Source organism: Mustela putorius, unplaced genomic scaffold (assembly GCF_011764305.1).
Source record: "Mustela putorius furo isolate JIRA1106 unplaced genomic scaffold, ASM1176430v1.1 tig00000145_pilon_pilon_pilon, whole genome shotgun sequence".
Lineage (NCBI taxonomy): Eukaryota > Metazoa > Chordata > Mammalia > Carnivora > Mustelidae > Mustela > Mustela putorius.
Window position 1 is genome coordinate 37,583,621 of NW_025421294.1, and position 20,107 is coordinate 37,603,727.

The following is a 20,107-nucleotide window of genomic DNA, read 5'->3' on the forward strand; positions in this document are numbered from 1 at the left end:
TGTTAAAGTTACTGACTCATTTCTTTAAAAAGATATCCCAGTGCAATTTGAATATCCCTTAATTTGTGCCAGCATTAATAATATTAGTAAATTTGAATTCTTTTGTGCTTTCTTTTTCTTTATCATTTAATGAAAGTGTGAATGTCATATGAAATGACTTGGAAAAGGTGAGGGAAAGGAGCTGGTGTCCCGGCTAAGGTAAAATTAGATAAACCCTCAAATAATTGGTTGTGGGCCTTGACAATGATCATTGCTAAGCAGCTGGCAATGATTGGCCTTAATATTTTTTTCTCTACAGTGGCAAGCTGGCAAGGGGTTTGAGCATTTTACAAAGTGTAAATAAAAATGTATTCATTTCGATGAAACTCTGTTTGTATCTTCTGTTTCTGAAGGTGCACTCACAGAGTGCTATGATGAACTGGGCAACCGATATCAGCTTCCAGTCTACTGCCTGGCACCACCAATCAACATGATAGAGGAAAAGAGCGACATAGAGACTCTGGATATTCCTGAGCCACCGCCTAATTCTGGATATGAATGTCAGCTCCGTTTGCGCCTTTCCACAGGCAAAGACCTCAAACTTGTGGTCCGCAGCACAGACACTGTATACCACATGAAGAGGAGGCTACATGCAGCAGAAGGTGTGGAACCGAGTAGCCAGCGATGGTTCTTTTCTGGCAGACCTCTTACCGACAAAATGAAGTTGGAAGAGCTGAAGATCCCAAAGGACTATGTTGTGCAAGTTATAATGAGCCAGCCTTTGCAAAACCCCACACCAGTTGAGAACTGATTGGTCCTATTGGCTGGTCCCAAGATCCCGCCCGTTCCTTTTTATTGTTGTCGTTGTCATTTCCTACTCTATGGCGTGAAATTTATTTTCACTGCTCTGAATTCCGTATGAATGGATTTAGTTCTGAGGAATTACCAGTGAAAACTTCCATCTGTGATGGAGACCAACAAAAATTATTAATAAAACACAAAGAGCCAGCCTTTGAGACTCATGTAATTAGTTTCTAATTTGAAAGAAGGCAGTTAAAAAATAGATAACCATTTATTTTAAAACACCCAATAATGTAATGACTATATTTAAATGATTTGGACTGTAAATAGAATGTTATGTCCATGAAGAACAGCACCAAGCACCTTGTGAATACAGATTAAAATACATATATATATATATATATATATAAATGTGTGTGTATGTGTATATATATATATATATATATGTGTGTATTTTTTTTCCCCAAAAAAAACATCAATAACAGTTATAAAATGAGCTTTTTAAAATAGAAACTGAAAAGAGCAGTATTTGAGGTTCACTTCTATCTGGTCTGAATTCTTTGCTCAATTAATATTTAGCCATAAAGGAGTAGAGACTGGCTAATTGTGTTTCAGTATTGCTTTCCCCATCCCTGTATCTTGAGCTCCTTATTTACATTCACACTAAATTTTGGTGCCTTCCAGCACATTGGTGGCAGGTACCCTTCTGGAACACTAGGCAATAATTTAGTCAGTGCAGTCAGATCTCTGATTTTCAGCTGATACTCAGTTGAAAATTCTTTTGTCCCTTTGCTGCATAGATATTTTGAAATGTCTGTATAACAAAGCTGTTTTTATATCCAGGCTTAGAGGGTCACTACTATATTATACCTTCATCGATCTACCTACTCTGCTTGGGACTTTTCAGCGCATGCCCCCAAATGCACTGGGCCAGGGAATGCAAGGAATCAAGGACCGATGTTCGCACTATAAGATAACACAGTCAATTTTCTCTTCCTCCCAGTTTGCAGGAAGGTTTTAAGGAAAACAAGTTGTATCTGTGCCTGGGAGAACTGTGCCTATTTTCAGTCTTTTAGAGAAAATACCAACTCCTAATTTACTGGTACGTGTATGGACATCACTTAAACATCAGCAATGACACCAAATGACGAAACATTGCTTTATACATTAACTTTCCAGTTCACTGTTACCTCTACTTGTGGTAGATGACAGTTTTCCCCTCTCATCTTTCCTAGCAAAAAGTCAAATGAAGAGCCATCTGCAGATTAGATGAGAGGACTGCTAAATCTGGTGAGAGCACCTGATTCTCTCGCACTATATTGGAAAAAAGCTGCCAAGGGTTATATTTAATTTGGGGCCTTTGAAAAGTTAGTTCCAGAAAGAAGAGGGGGACTGTCACATAATCACTGTAGCCCCGAGACTGTGATATGGCAAAGTAGAGGCAAGAAGGTACGTACACAGCTCTCAGTTGGAAATAATCAGACCTCCACACCTATTTGGATGTGAAGCACTATTAATTTTAATGGCAAAATGAAACTGCTAATTAGTTTAAATGTAAAGTTTAAAATGGTATTAAATTTACTGTAGCCTGATTAGATATAATATCTATAATTATAACCTACCTTGTTTCTGAGAGCTTTAACTACTTCCTTTTCTTTATGCAATCATTTTAAAGAAGATTGTGGCTATATTCAATTTAGAGTTGTTGATAATTGAATCTGAATACAAGAGACGACAGCAACGGTAATTCCAAAGGAGTATTTTTATATTTGAAGGTGGGGCTTTGAGGGTGTTTGAACATAATGCCCCTGTCTTCAAAGAGTTTGTTACTTGTGTGCTACATGGAATAGCAACAGTTCTCAAAGTTTGACAACTGGAAAAGTGTTCAAACCTATTTTTCCTAAGTTGAATTGGGTGATATCATCAATAATCTATGGTAGCTAAGAAGGTTTTTTTTGTTTGTGTAGAGCTCTCTAAGAATTTTGTTTTAAAGGTACATATACTTTGCATAACGATTTTCTGGGCATGTTTAACTAACCTGGGTGAGAAAACCATGGTGCTGTTTAATGTAAATAGATTGATATAAGATTGGACCAATACTTGATGTGTACAATTTTAGTATGTAGGGTTTTTGTGCTTTTTTAAAAAAAAAATGTTCAATTTTTCTCTTTGTCTTGGCCTTTATTCTGGGTTTTTAATTGTTACTCTCTATATAAGAGTAAACTGCCTCATTCTAATAAAACCTCTAAAAAGGTTTTTCTTCTTTTTAAGAACTTACTTCAATAAATAACAAGTTCATTTTCATCAGACTTAGGCTCCACTGTGCCAAACCACACATGGTTATTTATAGATATGATTTATCCTCCACATTGAAATCTTGGTCTAAAGTAGACTATTGTTTTTATCTCTTAAGGCCCATGCCATAAATCAGAACTCATAACTCAGTTTTCTAGAAACACTGAGCTCATTTCTTATCCATTTTGGATCAAAGTGGCAGGTTTTGATAATTTTTTATTTAAAATAGGTAATACATATGTATGTGGGCAAATCCAAAAATACCAAAGTGAAAAGTCTCTCTCCAATCACCAGATATAACAACTGTTACCAGTGTTCTGGGTATCTTGAAAGATACTCCAGCCCAGCAGTTCCTCAACTTGAGAATGCATCAGAATTACCTAGAAGGCATCTGAAAGCACAGATTGCTAGACTTTTCTCCCAAGGGTTCCACATTAGTAGGTCTGAGTGGGCCCCAGTAATTTGGATTCCTGAGAGGTCCCAAGTGCTGCTGCAGCTGGTCTGCAGAATCACACAGTGAAAACCATTGTTCTGATGTACATTGAGTGTATTCACCCAGGCTACCCTGTTTTTTTCATAAATACATACACCATTCACCTTGATTTCTCTTTAAAATGATGAATCTTGGGTCTGCCTTTTCTTATGGTTGCACCAGTCTTGTGTTGTTTGGACTTCACTTCGGTCAATTTGGCTACTTGCAATTTTGCTACTGTAAACCATGGTGCTGAGAAGTGTCCTTTTCTATAGCTACATCATTATGTCTATGTGCATCTATAGAATGCACTCCTGAAGAGAGAATTGCTAGGTCAAAGAGTTATGCACAATTACCCTCCAGATTTTACCAATTTGATACAATAGCAATATAATTGCTCTTATTTTCTTATATATCCTAACCAACATTTTGTTCTTTGACAATTTAAGTGAAAATCTGTATCCTGTGGTCTTCATGTATTTTCTTTGTAGTTTAACATTTTAATGTATGTTATAGGCCTTTTTTTTTTCTGCAAATTGTTTGTGTTTGCTCATATTTCTGGTGTACTTTGGCTTTTCTCCTCTTGATTTGTGAACTCTCTTTATTAAGGAAATTAGTCATTTTCTATCATGTGTTACTATTTGTTTTTGCCTTTGTATAATTTACACCATGTGCAAATTTTAAGTTTTGCTTGGTTGGATTGATCAGATTTGTATTTTATGGCTTCAGGGTTTTCTTCAGAAGGTTTTACCCAGTCAGATTATAAAAATTTTTTCTCATTTTTTTAAATATTTCTTTCATGGTTTCATTGTCTGGAGTTATTTTGGTGCAAGGAATAGAATAGCAGCCCAGATTTATTAATTTGTTCCTTTGTTTTTGTACATAGCTAATCCCACTTTTCCTGATACTGCTTATTGAATTAATTTTCATGGGTCTTTTTCCCATTGATGGAGGAAAAATCACTATTTTATGATGGCTTTTAAGACTATACTTTTTTAATGGTCTTTCTTATTAATTGAACAAATTACCAAATATACCTGTGTCCATCTCAAATTCTCAAATGCTATTGTGATTTAGTATTTAGGCTAAAGAAAAGAAAAAAGAGGAGTGTGGCCGATAACCTCCCTTGCAGTAACTGGTCTCCTGCGATTTCTGTTCTCTGTCTCTGTGGGGGCTTTTCATGTGGGCAACTGCCCATTTTGCCAGGTGTCAGCAGAGTTGATTTGGCCGTTTCTAGTCTTGGTCTTTGGCATGAGGCAAGTGATGATAATACATAAGAGCTAAGGACTAGTGGAAAAGAAATGATTTCACGTTGCTTAGCTTCCTCAAAAATTCTTCCCTTTTTATAGCTGATAGAGACTGTGGAGTGACCAGTCCTGTGGTGCAGGCCTGAAACTCTAGTGCTTTCTTCAGCCCAGCCTGCTGGTCACCCCCTCTGCAAGTGCAGCTCCTCTGCCCTTGCTTTGGCCCCTGAACAAGGGCGTTCCTTGCTGACTAAGGCATTCTGATGTAACTATGACATAGTAATGCTATAGAGCGTTACCACCTTCCAAAGAACACCTAAATGTACTTGGTCTAACTGAGCTCTACCTTGAGAGCACAGTGGATTAACTCACTGTTGAAATAATGAAACTTAATTGAAACATCTATACACATACCTACAAGCACATTTTTTTAAACTTTAAATTTTATAATGTAATTGAGGAAAAGAGTCCTGAAGTAGACACTAACAGATTGGTTTTTTTGTTGTACGTCTAGTCCCCAAAGAATGTCACTTTATCCATGCTATTGAATTTTAGTTTTTATAGAGTTTCAGTTTGGGCCCATCCGAACTAAACGCTCAGTTTCCTGAGTCTATTCTAGAACTGCACAGTTTACAAAAATGTTCCTCCCCCCCTCCCTTAAATCTATCCATTTATTTTAGAGAGAGAGTGGGGGGTGGTGGCACCTAAGGGTAGAGGGAGGGAGAAAGAATCCTCAAGCAGACTACCCGCTGAGTGCGGGACAGGAGCTCAATCCCAGGACCTGGAGCTCATGACCCCAGCCAAAGTTGGATGCTCAACTGATTGAGCCAGTCAGGCACCCCTGAAAATGTGCTTAAAAGGATCTTTTAAAATCTGAGAGTTGCACCCTGATACCTTTTATAATCACTCTGATGATTTCCAGGGAGGAGGGGAAACTCAATCCTGAAACTGGTCATTTGATGTTCATTTTAAATTAGGTTGAAATAAATGAATAAATTATTTTATTTTATTTTATTTTTAAAGATTTTATTTATTTATTTGACAGAGAGATCACAAATAGGCAGAGAGACAGACAGAGAGAGAGATGAGGAGAAGCAGGCTCCCTGCTGAGCAGAGATCCCCATGCAGGACCCGATCCCAGGCCCCTGGGATCATGACCTGAGCCGAAGGTAGAGGCTTAACCCACTGAGCCACCCAGGCGCCCCGAATAAATTATTTTAAATATTAATTTAAAATGTAGTCAGTCAGAATTATAACCTGTGATACTTATTATCTTGTACTTTCCCTTTGCCCCCATGGCCCCATTCTGAAGCAATAAGAGGAACAGTATCTTCTTGCTTTAGAGACTGTGTCTGTAAAAAAACATATGCCATGGTTCCTTTTTGTGTATCTCAGGAGTCTTGCCCTAGGAAAATGAGAAAGAGAAGCCTTTCTAAGACCTTGGTATAGTTTCTCCTCCCACAACTATGTGTAGATCTTAGGCTGTATGCCAGCAAAAGCCATCTAGGATTCCAGAAAAGAGGCAGAAACATATCCCAAGTTAAGCTTAATGGCAAGGCCCTTTGAAAGGATGATGGGTTTCCAAATGTCATTTTCCAGCCAGGTAGTACTAGTCTCTCAGTTCAGTACTCTGTGTAGGCATAGTAGCATCCACACTTGTTTGTCAGAGGATATTCTTCTCAGAGAACAAGTGCACTTTCCACCACATCAGAGGAAGAGAAGAGCACGGTTCTGAGTGCTTTGTATCTTAAATACAGAGTGTTCACAGTAATGAACATGATTTCTGTTCTTAACAAGTTTGACTTATGAGCGACAATCTTAGATAAGCAGTATTCTTTTCTGTTGCGCATTGACAGTGATTTTTGTGGGTGATTAGGTAACTCTTGAGCTCTGAATGCCTTATGGTCAGTCATGTTGCATAACTGATCCTTAAGAAATTCTTGGTTTATAGTAAATGAGCTGTACCTCTTTAGTTGCCAAACTTGTTCCTCAGAAGTTTATGGTAGGAAGAGATGTGATATTTAGCATCATGCAGAAAGGATTTCTGAGCCAGGAAAATGCTGTCTTCAAACTTAAAGAGAATTTGCTAAAGTGGAAGTGAATTACTCAGATCACTTGCTTGGAGCATAGGCATTGAATTTGACCTTGAATTTGAATCACGGTTCTACCACTGGTACACCATGTGTTTTGGGAAAGGTTCTTAATTTCTCTTCGCCAAAATTTCTTCACCTGTAAATTCTGGGTAACACCTGACTCGCAGGGTTATAAGTATAAATAACTTGATGTACTTAAAGCACCTGCCTAACCCGTAGCAAGCACTTACTATGGGTAGTTAACCACCATTACTATCACAGTACGATCAGGGAGGGAGGATTCACAAGCCCCAGGCTGAAAACATTTGTAAATTATTCAAGGCATTAATTACACAAAATTAAAATTATGCAAGGATGTGTAATAATCATTCTACCCTAATAGATTTGTACAGTTGCTTGAGCACCTAACTTTGTAATTCAGGTCCTAGATAGAACACAGCTCCCATATCCCTAAAGGTCTGTTTCCCTTATAGGTAGGGGCGCTTCACCATTTGCCAATTTCCAGTGTCTCGCATCCAGGTGATTTTAGCTTAATGATTGAGAGAACAGACAGGATTCTGAGCTTATTAGATCACTAGGGACAAAGAGTGGGAAGGCAGGGTGCCTGGGTGGCTCAGTGGGTTAAGCCTCTGCCTTTGGCTCAGGTCATGAACTCAGGGTCCTGGGATCGAGCCCCACATGGGGCTCTCTGCTCAGCAGGGAGCCTGCTCCCCCCCCCACCTTCTCTCTGCCTGCTTCTCTGCCTACTTGTGATATCTCTCTCTCTGTGTCAAATAAATGAAATACTTTAAAAAAAAAAAAAAAAGTGGGAAGGCATCACTGTCTTTCAGCAGTTTTGCTCCAGACAATGTTTGTAATTCTTTGGATATACTTATGAATAGTGTTGATCTGAAAAGCAGCAGCAGAATTGAGACACATCCACAGAGAAAGTGGTTACTTCACATTGTATTTATCATGAGGTCAATAAGTTCAAGTTAAGAACCTGCTGATCAAAGAGCACTTATTTGAAACTTTCATGTGTAAAAGCCAATGTAAAAATATCCACTTAGTTTCTAAATTTATTTTTAGATATGTTAATAGTTGTGATTACTTATAGTCTATTTTCAGATACACTTGTTCCAAAAAACTGTTTGAGGGTCCCATTAACGTGATGAAGCCTTTTCTTTTTGAGCAGATCCTTTTTCCCTTTCTTTTTCTCTGCTTTCTGCCTCTCCTGGTATTTGTCCATGGTGAAGATAGTAAACAGCTTAAATTCCTTGTAATTAAGACGCTTTTGTTGGGGGAAAGAAAGAAAAATTATTTCAGGAAGGATTTGATACTTTGTTTAAGATGACAGCAGGATTGTAATCATTTCCCATTTAAAAACTTGGAAACTTGAAGAGGCTTAGTAATTAGGGCATAATTATAGTCTGATTGTAGTCTAGGAGCCGGGAACAGAGAGTCTTTGTGGACTCTAAAGTGACCGAGGATCACTTTCTTACTTCTGCTGCTTTCTTACTTCTAGACTGGTCTAGATGCTTCAGGCTGACACCTGAAGGTCTACCTAGTGTGATCCATCTTTTTCAACCTTAGCTCCCACTTGCTTTCCCAGCATAGACTTCCTTTTTTTTTTTTTTTAATTAAAAAAAATTGTTTTAAGTAGGCTCTGTACCTAGTGTGAGGCTTGAACTCATAACCCTGAGATTAAGAGTCCTGTGTTCTACCATCTGAGCCAGCCAGGTGCCCCACAGACTTCCTCTTTAAATAGGTAGAATTCAGGGTCTTCACCAGAGTTGTTCTCTCTTAGGATTTTGCTCATGTATGTTCCCATCTGTACTTTCCTTTCTACTTACTTAAATCTATAAACCCTTCCCCCAACATCAACTCCTGCCCTATGTATTTCCTTCTCTAAACTTCTAAACAAAATTTTCTTCACTAAGTTTCTGTAATTATGCATCCATCTCTATGATAAAACACTTAGTCCTCTCTCTTCAAAGGCGTATAAATCTCTTCAGTTTTTTTCTGATCCCAGTGCCATGACACACTTCAGCAGGTTTTCCCTACCCATGTCTATAGTAGGGAATAGGACATTATCTCTGCCTTTGGCAGAGAGCCTGCCAGATCACACTTACACGGTCACCTGTGATGTCAAAGTCATGGTAGAGCTCTCTGAGGTCCTCTTTCTTAATATTGAAGAGAAAGTTGTACATGTGGAAGTTTTCTGCACCAATTCTCAGTGCTCCGTCCAGGTCAAGCAGCTCAAAGACAGGCCGGGAATGGCGGAAGATAAATTGCTCTTCCAAGTGGTTCTGTTGAGAGAAATACATTATACAAGGAACAGTGTTGGTGCTACTTTCCAAACTTGGGCTGCTTTGGACACCTGGATGGCTCAGTTGATTAAGCATCTGCCTTCGGCTCAGGTCATGATCCTGGGGTCCTAGGATCCAGTTCTACAGCAGGCTCCTTGCTCTACAGGGCTCTTGCTTCTCCCTCTACCTCTGCCTCTCCCCCTGCTTGTGCTTTCTTTCTCTCTCTCTCTGTTATATGGATAGATAAAATCTTTTAAACATTTCTTTAAGAATTAATTTTAGAAAGTGACCTCGGACTGTATTTACATCCATTTCCTAGGGGGATAAAAACAAAAGGCAAAATCCTAGAAGCTCAGGGTTGAAAGGCTTCTATGGTCAATGTTTCAAGTTTGGGGAACTTAAGCCCCCTGTTGTGATCAACTGTGCTAGAATGAACCCTTGTCTCTACAACACATTTCCTTACATTCGGTGAAAATCTACTTGTGAAATATCACAGTAAGGATGATAAGATCCTGAACACAAGTTTCCTTTACAAGGGAAATGGATAAAGACACATTGGGAGTGAGTGTGTCTGAGGAAAGGTAGGAACCCAAAGAAGAAAGTTTCTCATCTCCATCATCCATCCCCTTTAGAAAGTTCTCCAAGAAAACCAATCACTGAGAGTGTGAGGCACTTGGGATGCCTGGTGGCTCTTTAGGAAGGACAAGGAAGGGCATGCCAAGGAGGGAAGCGGTAGGGTGAGGTCTACAGAAAGAGGATGCGGGAGGGCTGAACATGGGCAGCAGGGCGCGTGAGGCTGGGTGGCCTGAAGATTTCTAGGTTATAGACAGACCGTTTAGGAACCACAAGTAGTTCTCTCCCCATTTTTTTCCCTTCTTGTTTTGAGTGAAAGGAAGACAACTCTGATGCAATCTTAATTCACTGCTACGTTTTGCAAGATGGTGGCGGCAGCTAAGCTCTGCCGCCTCAGCCCTGGATCCTGACTTGTTACTTGCCTGTTGGGCCAGCAAGATGCAGACCAACATGTAGAACTGGTCAAAACCGATCTCGCCCACAGCGTTCCAGTCCAGCATGTTAAACACAATCATGATCTGTGTCCGGTTCCAGCTAGTCACGTGGTGAAGGAAGTGATAGAACAGCACATCTGTTAAGGCGGGAAGGTGAAGAGACCGATTATTCTGAGACTGTTCCAGATGCCGAACAAAAGGGAGCCCCATAAATGGCAGCAATGCCCAAAGCTTGCTGACCCGGAGCAGTCTCAATAACACATTCTGTCTCTCTTCGTCACTCTGCCTTCAAGTTCTCAAACCTTTCTTGCCCTGGAGCTGGACAAGGAGTTGGACAAGGCCCTGTGCCCAGATCTGTGGAGGATGAGACAGTGGATTGGGCTTGATTCTTGAGCCCAGCTCACATGCGTGACCAAGCCCACAGAGGTGTGTCCATAACCAAAAAAGGTGCAGGATACTCCTCATACCGGACAGAGCTGAGTTCTCACTGGGGACTTCAGATACCTTGGAGAAGCTGAGTCTCACCTGGGTCTTTCACTCGAGATCATGAAAACAGAGAAATTTAAAAATCACTCCTGTAAATTTTCAGTATTCCTTATGCCTATGTGAAGCGCATGCATTTGGCGATCGGGGAAAGGAGCAATCTTGAACACCTCAGGGGCTAGGTGCTTTCACTGCCGCCTTTCACTGGACCCTGACACCCCTGCAGGGAAAGTGGTATCACACCCTTTTATAGTAAGCGTCAGGTCATAACAGGTCCGTTACAGTGCTTCTGTAACTATAAGGAGCAGACCATTCACTTGAGAATGTTGTAAAAATACAGACTCTGATTCATGAAACATGGTGCTGGACTGAGTGTACATTTCTCACAAGCTCCTCATGTTGCTGCTGCTGCTGGCTGGTGGACCCCACGGAGGGGTGGCAGACCTGGGACTCAGATGTCCACCTGACATACTCTTTCCACAGTGAAGCCATGTCTTTTGCAGATTAATTAATACAGATGTATTCGATCATACAGAAAACAAATACTGTGACTTAAAAAACAGGGAAGGTTTTTGCCAGAAATTCCACTCACTGATCATCTGTCTCGGGGAGTTAAAGATAGAAGAAAGCAGCATGGGGACACATTTATAGGCTAGTATATGACTTTGTGTACATGCTATGTCCCCTGGTCTGCTAGTTACAGAACCTATCTCCTGTGTAAAATATGACTCCAATAAATACATGAAACATCTTTGTAATGCCCCCGGGGTCCTGGGGTCAAGCCCCACATGAAGCTCCTGGCTCAGAGGGGAGGCTGCCTCTCCCTCTTCCTGCCGCTCCCCTGCTTGTGCTCTCTCTCTCTCCGCCACTCACTCTTTCAAATAAATAAAATCTATTTTATTTTTTTTAAAGACTTTATTTATTTATTTGAGAGAGAGACAGTGAGAGAGAACATGAGTGAGGAGGTCAGAGGGAGAAGCAGACTCCCCATGGAGCTGGGAGCCCGATGTGGGACTCGATCCCGGGACTCCAGGATCATGACCTGAGCTGAAGGCAGTCGTCCAACCAACTGAGCCACCCAGGCGCCCAATAAAATCTATTTTAAAATAACAACAGCAAAAACATCTATGTAGTTTGGTGTCCCAGCTGAATCTAGCTAAGAGGATAGCGAACCAGTCATCACAATGCCATGATTTGAGGGGCATCTGATGGTCTCCATATCCCTTCCTTATGCCCCACTCGGTATGAACATGTGGGAACAAAACATTATATATATCCACCTTTATATATATGACCTTTGTGTAGTTGCTCCTTGAGAAATGTTTCGATGTGAGACTTAGGAGCTACTTAGCAAAAACTATTTTTAAAGCAGCAGACTCTGGCACATGCATCTCCAAAGCCTTAAGTCGCTGCCTCCTTGAAGGCAAAACTTAAGACTGTGCCTACAATCTCTCACAGCACTATCCAGTTCCCTGGTGAGCAGAGGACAGGAGCATGACGTCACCTCTCGGGCTTTGCATCATCGCAGAGTGATTTAGTTACTAGGGAGACGAGACTTCTCGGCAAACATTCTGGTGAGACTAGGAGTGTAAGCTTTGGAGTCAGGAAGCCCTGGGTTTGTCCCAGCTTTTCTGTTTACACCCGGGTGCCTTACAGTTGCCTTATCTAGGTCCGGGCTATTGCAAAGATTTGGTGACATTGTGTGTGAATCGATATGTAAAGAGAAAAACTGAGGCATGAAACTGTGAGAAAACGAAGGCGTCTTTTCATCATTTTGTGAAGACTGCATAAGCTCTTAACAAATCTTTATGAAGGGGCGCCTGGGTGACTCAGTGGGTTAAAGCCTCTGCCTTCAGTTCAGGTCATGATCTCAGGGCCCTAGGATCAAGCCCCAAATCAGGCTTTCTGCTCCATAGGAGACTGCTTCCCCTTCTCTCTCTGCCTGCCTCTGCCTACTTGTGATCTCTATCTGTCAAATAAATAAAATCTTAAAAAAAAAAAATCTTTATGGAAGGGGCACCTGGTGGTGCAATCGATTGAGTGTCCAACTCTTGGTTTTGACTCCAGATCACAGAGTCTTGTGATCAAACCCTGTGTCCGGTTCTATGCTCAGCAGGGAGTTGGCTTGAGAGTCTCTCTCTCCCTCTCCCTCTGCCTCTCCCCTGCTCCTTCTTGACTTCTTTCTCTCTCTCAAATAAATAAATCTTTAAAAAAAAATCTTTATGGACGAAATACCTTATTCATAAAAGACATTTATTTCCTTCAGATCACAATAAATGGATAGGATACTTGATTTATATCCAGCCCTTTAAAACAAAATAAAACCAAAAAAGCACAAAGGATTTTAATTGGTCCTCCATTGGTTTGTGCATTCAAAGGTAGGGTCAAAATCATCAACACTTTTTGGTCACAAATAACCAAAAATTAGAAGGGATCCTACAGATTATTGATTCAAACCTCCCACTTGATAGATGAGAAATCTTTTTGGGGCTCTTCAGGGTAATGACTGAATGGGGATCCCCCAGGAATAATTAAAATAATAACTAACAGTAAGTTCTTATCATGTGGTAGACACTGTGCTAGCCATTTTCCACACATTATCTGATTTCATTTTTTTTTCCAATCATGAGGTGTGCTCTATTATTAGAAGCCTCATTTATGGATGAGGAAAATGACCCTTAAATAGGAAGGTGACACGCTCTCCAAATCACCAAGGGGGAGCAAGTGTCCCCACCAGAGACTGCGGCCTTCTCCTCCTCACTCAACTGCCCCTGGTCTCTAGTCTTGGTAAGTGATTTCTCTTGCTTCATTTAGAAGATAAAATATATATTATATATTCTGGTCCTGTGAGTTTTCCTGCACATTAGTTAAAAGCCAGGTAACAACTCAGAGGAAGCCCTGCTGACACACTGACCATTCAAGGTGTTGTTGCGGTGGACGTCAAGAAGATGAAAATACTCCAGCAAGGCCTTCACGTTCCTCACGGATAACAGGCAGTACAGCTTGTCCAGATAGAGGTACCACAGAAACGATCCTTGCTTCAGTCTCATCGTGGTCTTCATTAGGCTGAAGGTTCTGGCCACCTGGAACAGAAGAGTATTCTGCCTTGGAACTAGAATGTTGGACACAGAGAGGTTCTGGGAGCCAAGGCCTCCCTATGATGTAATGTTATGGAAGCAGAAACTGAAATTGCTTCCTCCCAGTCCTCTGTACTTGCTGTCAGGATTTATTATCTTTTTTTTTTCTTTTAAGATTTATTGGGAGAGAGGGAGCATGCATGAGCAGGGGTGGGGCAGAGGGAGAGAGAGAGAGTCTTAAGCAGATTTCCCTGCTGAGGACAGGGCCCAATATGGGGCTGAACCTAAATCAAGAGTCAGACGCTTAACCGACTGAGCCACCTTGTGCTCCATCAGGATTTGCTAAATCTCTTGTTAACTTCATTATTCCCCTGCTATTAAAATATAACCAGTTCTAAACTGAAATCACAGACCACTTAGAAATAAATGTGAGAACATGCTCTCCTTGCGCATAGAAACCTGTGCTATGTGGCCAAAGTGCTCGTCAGAGGAGTATTTATAGTTAGAAAATAAGAAAAATGGAAAAACATATGAAAAATTACTAAAACAGCCTTTTGACATAATCACCTATCACTACTATACCTAAAACTCAACATCGTGCCTTAATGTCACTAAATATTCACTCAGCATTCACATTTCCTTGATTATTTCTTTAAATTGTTAGTAAATTAAGTCAGGAAACCAAACAGATCGAAGTGTTACATTTAGACTGTTTCTTAATATCTTCAGGTTCCTCCTTTCTTTTTCTTGCAATTTATTTGTTGAATAATCCAGATTGTTGTGTAGAGGGAAACATTCTGATTTTTGCAGATTTTATCTCCAATGTGTTAACACGTCCCTCTGTCTCCTGTATTTTTTATAAGCTTGTAGTTAGAGCTAGTGTGAAAGCTGGTTTTAAGAAAAGACCAATAAAAACATAAACTTTTGGCAAGTGTGATAAGAAGAAAGATTTTTAAAATTGAGAATGAGGAAGAAACAATTATTGATATGGAAGAGATGAAAATAAGAGTATTATACACAAACTCTCTGGGTGCCTGGCTGGCTCCGTCGGCAGAGCACATGACTCTTGATCTCGAGATTGTGGGTTTGGTTCCACAATGAGTGTAGAGGTTACTGGAAAATAAAATCTTATTAAAAAAGAGCTAAATTAGCTCTGTCTGATAAATATACTCTGTGAGCCACAGATCTGAGTTGGATATGTTATGTGAAATTTTCTAGTAGCCATTTTTTTAAAAAAGTAAAAAGGGCTACCTGGGTGGTTCAGTCAGTTAAGTGTCAGCCTCTTGATTTTAGCTGAAGTCTTGATCTCAGGGTCGTGAGTTCAAGCTTGGTGTTGGGCCCCATAGAGTGGAGCCTACTTAAGAAGGAGAAGAAGAAGAAGAGGAGGAGGAAGAAGAAGAAGAAAGGAAGGAAGAAAGGAAAGAACTGAAATTATTATAATTTTTTAAGATTGTATTTATTTGTTTGTCTGGAGAGCATGCATGGTTGGGGAGTGGGCAGAAGGAGAGGTAGAGAATCCCAAACAGACTCCATGCCTAACACAGAGCCCACTGAGTGGCTCCATCTCAAAATCTCATGACCCCGAGATCATGACCTGAGCTGAAACCAAGAGTAGGATGCTTACCTGAGCCACTCAAGTGCCCTGCAGTGAAATTAATTTTGATAACATTTAACCCCATGTCTGAAATGTTATCATTTCAATTTGTAATCAATATACGTTTTAAATTAGTTATATTACAATTCTTTTTCCAGGTTTATTGAGATATAATTGACATAAAATATTTTGTAAGCTTAAAATGTACAACACGTGAGGTGCCTGGCTGGGTCAGTTGGTAATGTGGATGATTCTTGATGTTAGGGTTGTGATTTCGAGTTCCATGTTGGACATACAGTTTACTTAAAAGAAAAAAAAATATGCAGCAGGCTTTATCATTCTTCTAGAGAATCGTAAAGAGAGGAAACTCTCCAACTCATTTTATGTATCTAACATAATCTTGATATCAACACATGGCAAGATCAGTATAAGAAAAGCAAGTTAAAAATCTCACTCGTGAACATAAAAGCAATAATTCTAAATAAAACATTAGCAAACTAAATCCATACACATAAAAACTGTGAAAAATAACACCCATAAGGGAGTTCTTCAGGCACAGAAAAATAATCCCATACGGAAACACAGAAATTCAGGAAGGAAAGAAGAGCACCAGAAATTAAAAATGTGTGAGTAAACCTAAACGAATCTTAACTGTATACAACACTAAAAATAATGTGTGAGGAATCTAGTTGCAGGTGCGTTCAGAATTTACCAAGAGCTACAATAGGAAAGATCCACTGGCACGGAAGGGAGGGAGAAGAAAACTTCCTCCATTTAACAACATTTTCCCAGTTGTAGCAGTTAGGGTGAGTGCTACTAGCTACTATAACAACTTCCAGAAGTTGGCCCTGGGAGGGAGGGGTTTCGTTCCCCTCTCTCAACAGCACAAAGCTTTTGCTTTGAGTGCAGTTGCTTTTGCTACTTCTGGGGAAGTCTTGGAGCCCTTATACTCATCCTCGGGTGGCCATCAACCACCTCCTTTACTCCTGCATGGGCAAGAAGGGGCACTCTTCAGTCCGCAGCCCTGCCCCCAGTGTCTCTCACTTGTGGGAAGGAGCTTATGAACACGTGTGACCACCCCTTGTACCTGGGCACTCCAACTATTCCACACCGATATGGCAGCCCACATTTTGCGTTTAACCCTTTGCCAAAACCTTAGTTGCTTTTCTCTCCGCCACTTGGATGGGGGCCACCATTTTCAGCCACATGCTGCCATGTGAACAGGGTATTGTGCCCTATCTATCCTTGCAGGAGCTTGTTGATTTCCAGAGCTCAGGTCACTTGGTTGTCTTGGGACCTCACTTCTCTGAGATGCTCAAGAAAATTTATAATTTTGTAGATCATCCATTTTTTTCTTAGATGTGACATTCTTTATAGCTTACTATACAGTAAGAAATCACTCTTTGTGTAAACTACCAAGATGTTTTTTTTTTTTTATTGTAGCATAACCTAACCTATCCAAACTGATTCAGTGGTTTTTATATACATTTCCCTGATGACTGATGATGACGTTGAGCATCTTTATATGTGCATACTTACCATCTGTACACATTCTCTATTCTGTTTCAAACCTTGACACAGACATTGATGTGAGGACAGACATTTTTTGTCTTAGATCTAGAAAGCACTTCCCCAACGAGTCATAGTCTCATTTCATGGAAAATTGTATTTGGAGACCACATCTGGGCTCTGCTTAACTTTTCAGCCTGTGAGCCTATTGGCTTTCTTTTGTATTTTCTGTCTTCCTTCCCTAAGCTCTGTAGTTCAGGATTTTGGCAAATGTCTTGAGGGCAAATGTCAGTATGTATGTACTCACAAGAATGGCTAGAATTAATGATGATAATGTGTTTGGAGCAATATCACTTGTGGGAATGTAAAGTGATAACACCACTGTGTAAAATACTTGGATAGTTTATTTTTCTTTTTTTAAAAACATTTTATTTATTTAGTTATTTGAGAGATAGCATGCACGAGCAGGGGGAGATGCAAACTCCCTGCTGAGCAGGGAGCCGGGTGTGGGGCTTGATCTCAGGACCCTGAGATCATGACCTGAGCCAAAGGCAGACTCTTAACTGACTGAGCCACCCAGGCACTCTTGGATATTTCTTATAAAGTTAATCGTATACTTAGTATAGGATCCGGCAATTGCTCTCTTAGGGGTACCCAAGAAAAATGAAAATATAGGTCTATGCAAAGACTTGTAGACAAATATTCATGGCAGCTTTATTTCTAAAAACTAAAGACTGGAAACAACTCAAATGTTCATTCACAGCTGAATGGAATCACAAGTTATGGTATATCCATACAAAGCACACTCCCAGTAATCAAAAGAATGGACCACAAATATATGTAACACCATGATGAATCTCCACAAATATTATGCTGAATGGAAAGAGGCCAGATTTAAAAGAGCACATACTGTATGACTCCACTTATATGGTAAATTAGGAAAGACAATTCCAATTCCAGAAGAGAGGTTGCTCGGGCCAGGAGTGTTAATGGAGATTGACTTGTGAAGAAGCAGAAGGAAGTTTCTTGGATGTTGGAAAAGTTCTGTACCTTGACTATGGTGATGGTTTTATGGGTATCTACATTTGTCAAAACTCAGTGAACTGCAGGCTGACACTGGGTGCATTTTTACTGAATAGTAAAGTAAGCCTCAAAGTTGATTTTTGAAACTTTCAAAATTAAAACAAAAATAGTTCAGTTACATCAGTATTAAGCATTTTTGCTCAACAGAAGACACTGTTTGCAAAGTTAACAGAGGGATGAGAAATCAGAAAGATATTTGCAATGTCTAAATGCAGTAAGAAACTGCAATCAAGGGACGCCTGGGTGGCTCAGTTGGTTAAGTGTCTGCCTTCGGCTCAGGTCATGATCCCAGGGTCCTGGGATCAAGTTCCACGTTGGGCTCCTTGCTCAGCCGGGAAACTGCTTCTCCCTCTGCCTGCCACTCCCCATGCTTGTGCTCTCTCTCTCTTTCTGGCAAATAAATAAATAAAATCTAACAAAAACCCCCCACAAAACTGCAATCAAAAGTGAGACAGGAAGGGCACATGGCTGTGTCAGTTGGTGGAGCATGGGACTCTTGATCTTGGGGTTGTGAGTTTGACCCTCACATTGATTATAAAGATTACTTAAAAATAAAATCTTAAAAAAAAGTTCAGAAATAATAGTAATAAAACCAGCAAATCACTTAAGTAGTAATTAGAAAAGTTTATGTACACACCAATTTGGTGTACACACCAAGAAGACATTTTGCAGATCAGAAATACTCAAACTGAAACCTACAATGAGGCTTATGGGTATATTGTTATAAAAACAGTTTATATAGTGAGAAAGCAGTGACTGTCTATTTCTCACAGTGATTCATTATTAGAATTCTCTTAAATGATAAGGAACTGGTCAGTGGTTACCTTAGATCAACCTTAGGAAACAGCTCAAGTTTTACTTGTGATTTCCAGAGGTATATGTAAGAAATGACCTAGGTCAAGTTAGTCTTGCAAAATAAGCTAAATTAAGCTTTGTTTGTATGACTAAAATGGTTTTGTCTGCTTGGGGAATTTTCAAGCCTGGTCTGCATTTGTTTTTTATTTTAACAGTACCTTGATTTTAAAACAAGATAAAGACAGTACAAACAAAGTATGGGTCCATTTGATTTGTGAATAGATAAGAAAATCCTGAATGTAAGATTTTCCAGGCAAAATATTTACTTTCCAGGACTGTAAGAAGATTTTAATCAATGAAATTCACCATGTTTTGAGGCTAGAGGAGAAAAATCATATGGCTAATATTATGATTAACTTATGTGATAAATGCATAAAATATTTTATACAGTTCTACTTTATAGTAGATGATATAACAATGATATGATAAAAAGTTATTAGCGAATTTTAGGACTATCAGGAGGCTTCTTTTTTTTGTATAGATTAGTTGCTACCATCCTTTAATAAACATCATACTTAGAGGAGAAACTTTAAATCCTTTTCCATTAAATGTTGGACCAAGACAGGAATTTTCATTTTCATTGTTGCTATTTAACATATAGCTAGAGATCCTAGCAAATGCTATAGGAAAGGAAAAGAAATAAGAAATATAAGGACTGGGGCACGTGGGTGGCTCAGTGGGTTAAAGCCTTTGCCTTCGGCTCAGGTCATGATCCCAGAGTCCTGGGATCAAGCCCCGCATCGGGCTCTCTGCTAAGCAGGGAGCCTGCTTGCCCCCCCATCTCTACCTGCCTCTGCCTACTTATGATCTCTCTCTCTGTCAAATAAATAAATAAAATCTTAAAAAAAAAAGAGAAAGAAATGTAAGGACTGTTAGTAGAAGCTGTACAAAGCCTCACGACATCTCTTAACTTGGGGGTGTTCTCTTGTCCCTCAGCAGAGCAGGCTGGAAGTGCTGCTTTAGGGAGCAGCCCTTGGCCACAGACAGATGGGGCTTGGAGGAAAAATTCCCATTTCCTTGCCTCTCAGGTGGGTTGACTCTCAAGTGCTTTGTACCCTCAGCCCCAGAATTCCCCAGAACTCCTGGCAAACTTTAGTAGGGTGCCCCTCTGTGCAGGCCACCACCAGCAAACCAGGGTTCTATAGTTAGCTTTTCAAACTTAGAATTACATTTCTTATTTGCACACTGCTCAGGAAGGGGTGAAAACATCTCAACATTGACATTCTCCATAGGGGTGGGGATTCCCAGAGTGTGACATTCACTGACATTCCATTTGATTATAAGGTAAAGTGACCATGACAACCTTTGCAGGCTGCCCACCCCTCAG

At 40.1% G+C, this 20,107-nt stretch overlaps 2 protein-coding genes across 4 annotated transcripts in view; one reads left to right on the forward strand and one right to left on the reverse strand.

Annotated features, from left to right (window-relative positions):
• UBTD2 (ubiquitin domain containing 2) overlaps window positions 1-4,340 on the forward strand; it is a 63,738-nt gene extending 59,398 nt beyond the window's left edge. For all 3 annotated transcript variants that reach the window (XM_045075603.1, XM_045075605.1, XM_045075604.1), the window contains exon 3: window positions 393-4,340. In XM_045075603.1, the coding sequence (XP_044931538.1) occupies window positions 393-790 (398 nt within the window). In that variant the 3' untranslated portion in view covers window positions 791-4,340. The remainder of the gene's footprint in view (window positions 1-392) is intronic.
• A 3,380-nt stretch (window positions 4,341-7,720) lies between these two features.
• On the reverse strand, window positions 7,721-13,761 carry EFCAB9 (EF-hand calcium binding domain 9). The gene is made up of 4 exons (XM_004737602.3): window positions 13,577-13,761; window positions 10,168-10,316; window positions 8,996-9,172; window positions 7,721-8,154 (listed from the first exon to the last, which is right to left on the reverse strand). The coding sequence occupies exons 1-4, from the start codon at window positions 13,722-13,724 to the stop codon at window positions 7,975-7,977; spliced, it is 654 nt and encodes a 217-aa protein (XP_004737659.1). The 5' UTR covers window positions 13,725-13,761; the 3' UTR covers window positions 7,721-7,974.
• Between the last annotated feature and the right edge of the window lie 6,346 nt (window positions 13,762-20,107).

Excerpts from the sequence above, each read along its gene's own strand:
- EFCAB9 (XM_004737602.3), bottom strand. The coding sequence starts at position 13,724 with ATGAAGACCACGATGAGACTGAAGCAAGGATCGTTTCTGTGGTACCTC. Across the intron at positions 10,317-13,576 it reads CCGCAACAACACCTTGAATG|ATGTGCTGTTCTATCACTTC; the intron begins GTCAGTGTGTCA and ends CCGCCTTAACAG. Across the intron at positions 8,155-8,995 it reads TTGACATCACAGGTGACCGT|CGTCTTAATTACAAGGAATT; the intron begins GTAAGTGTGATC and ends CCCCAACAAAAG.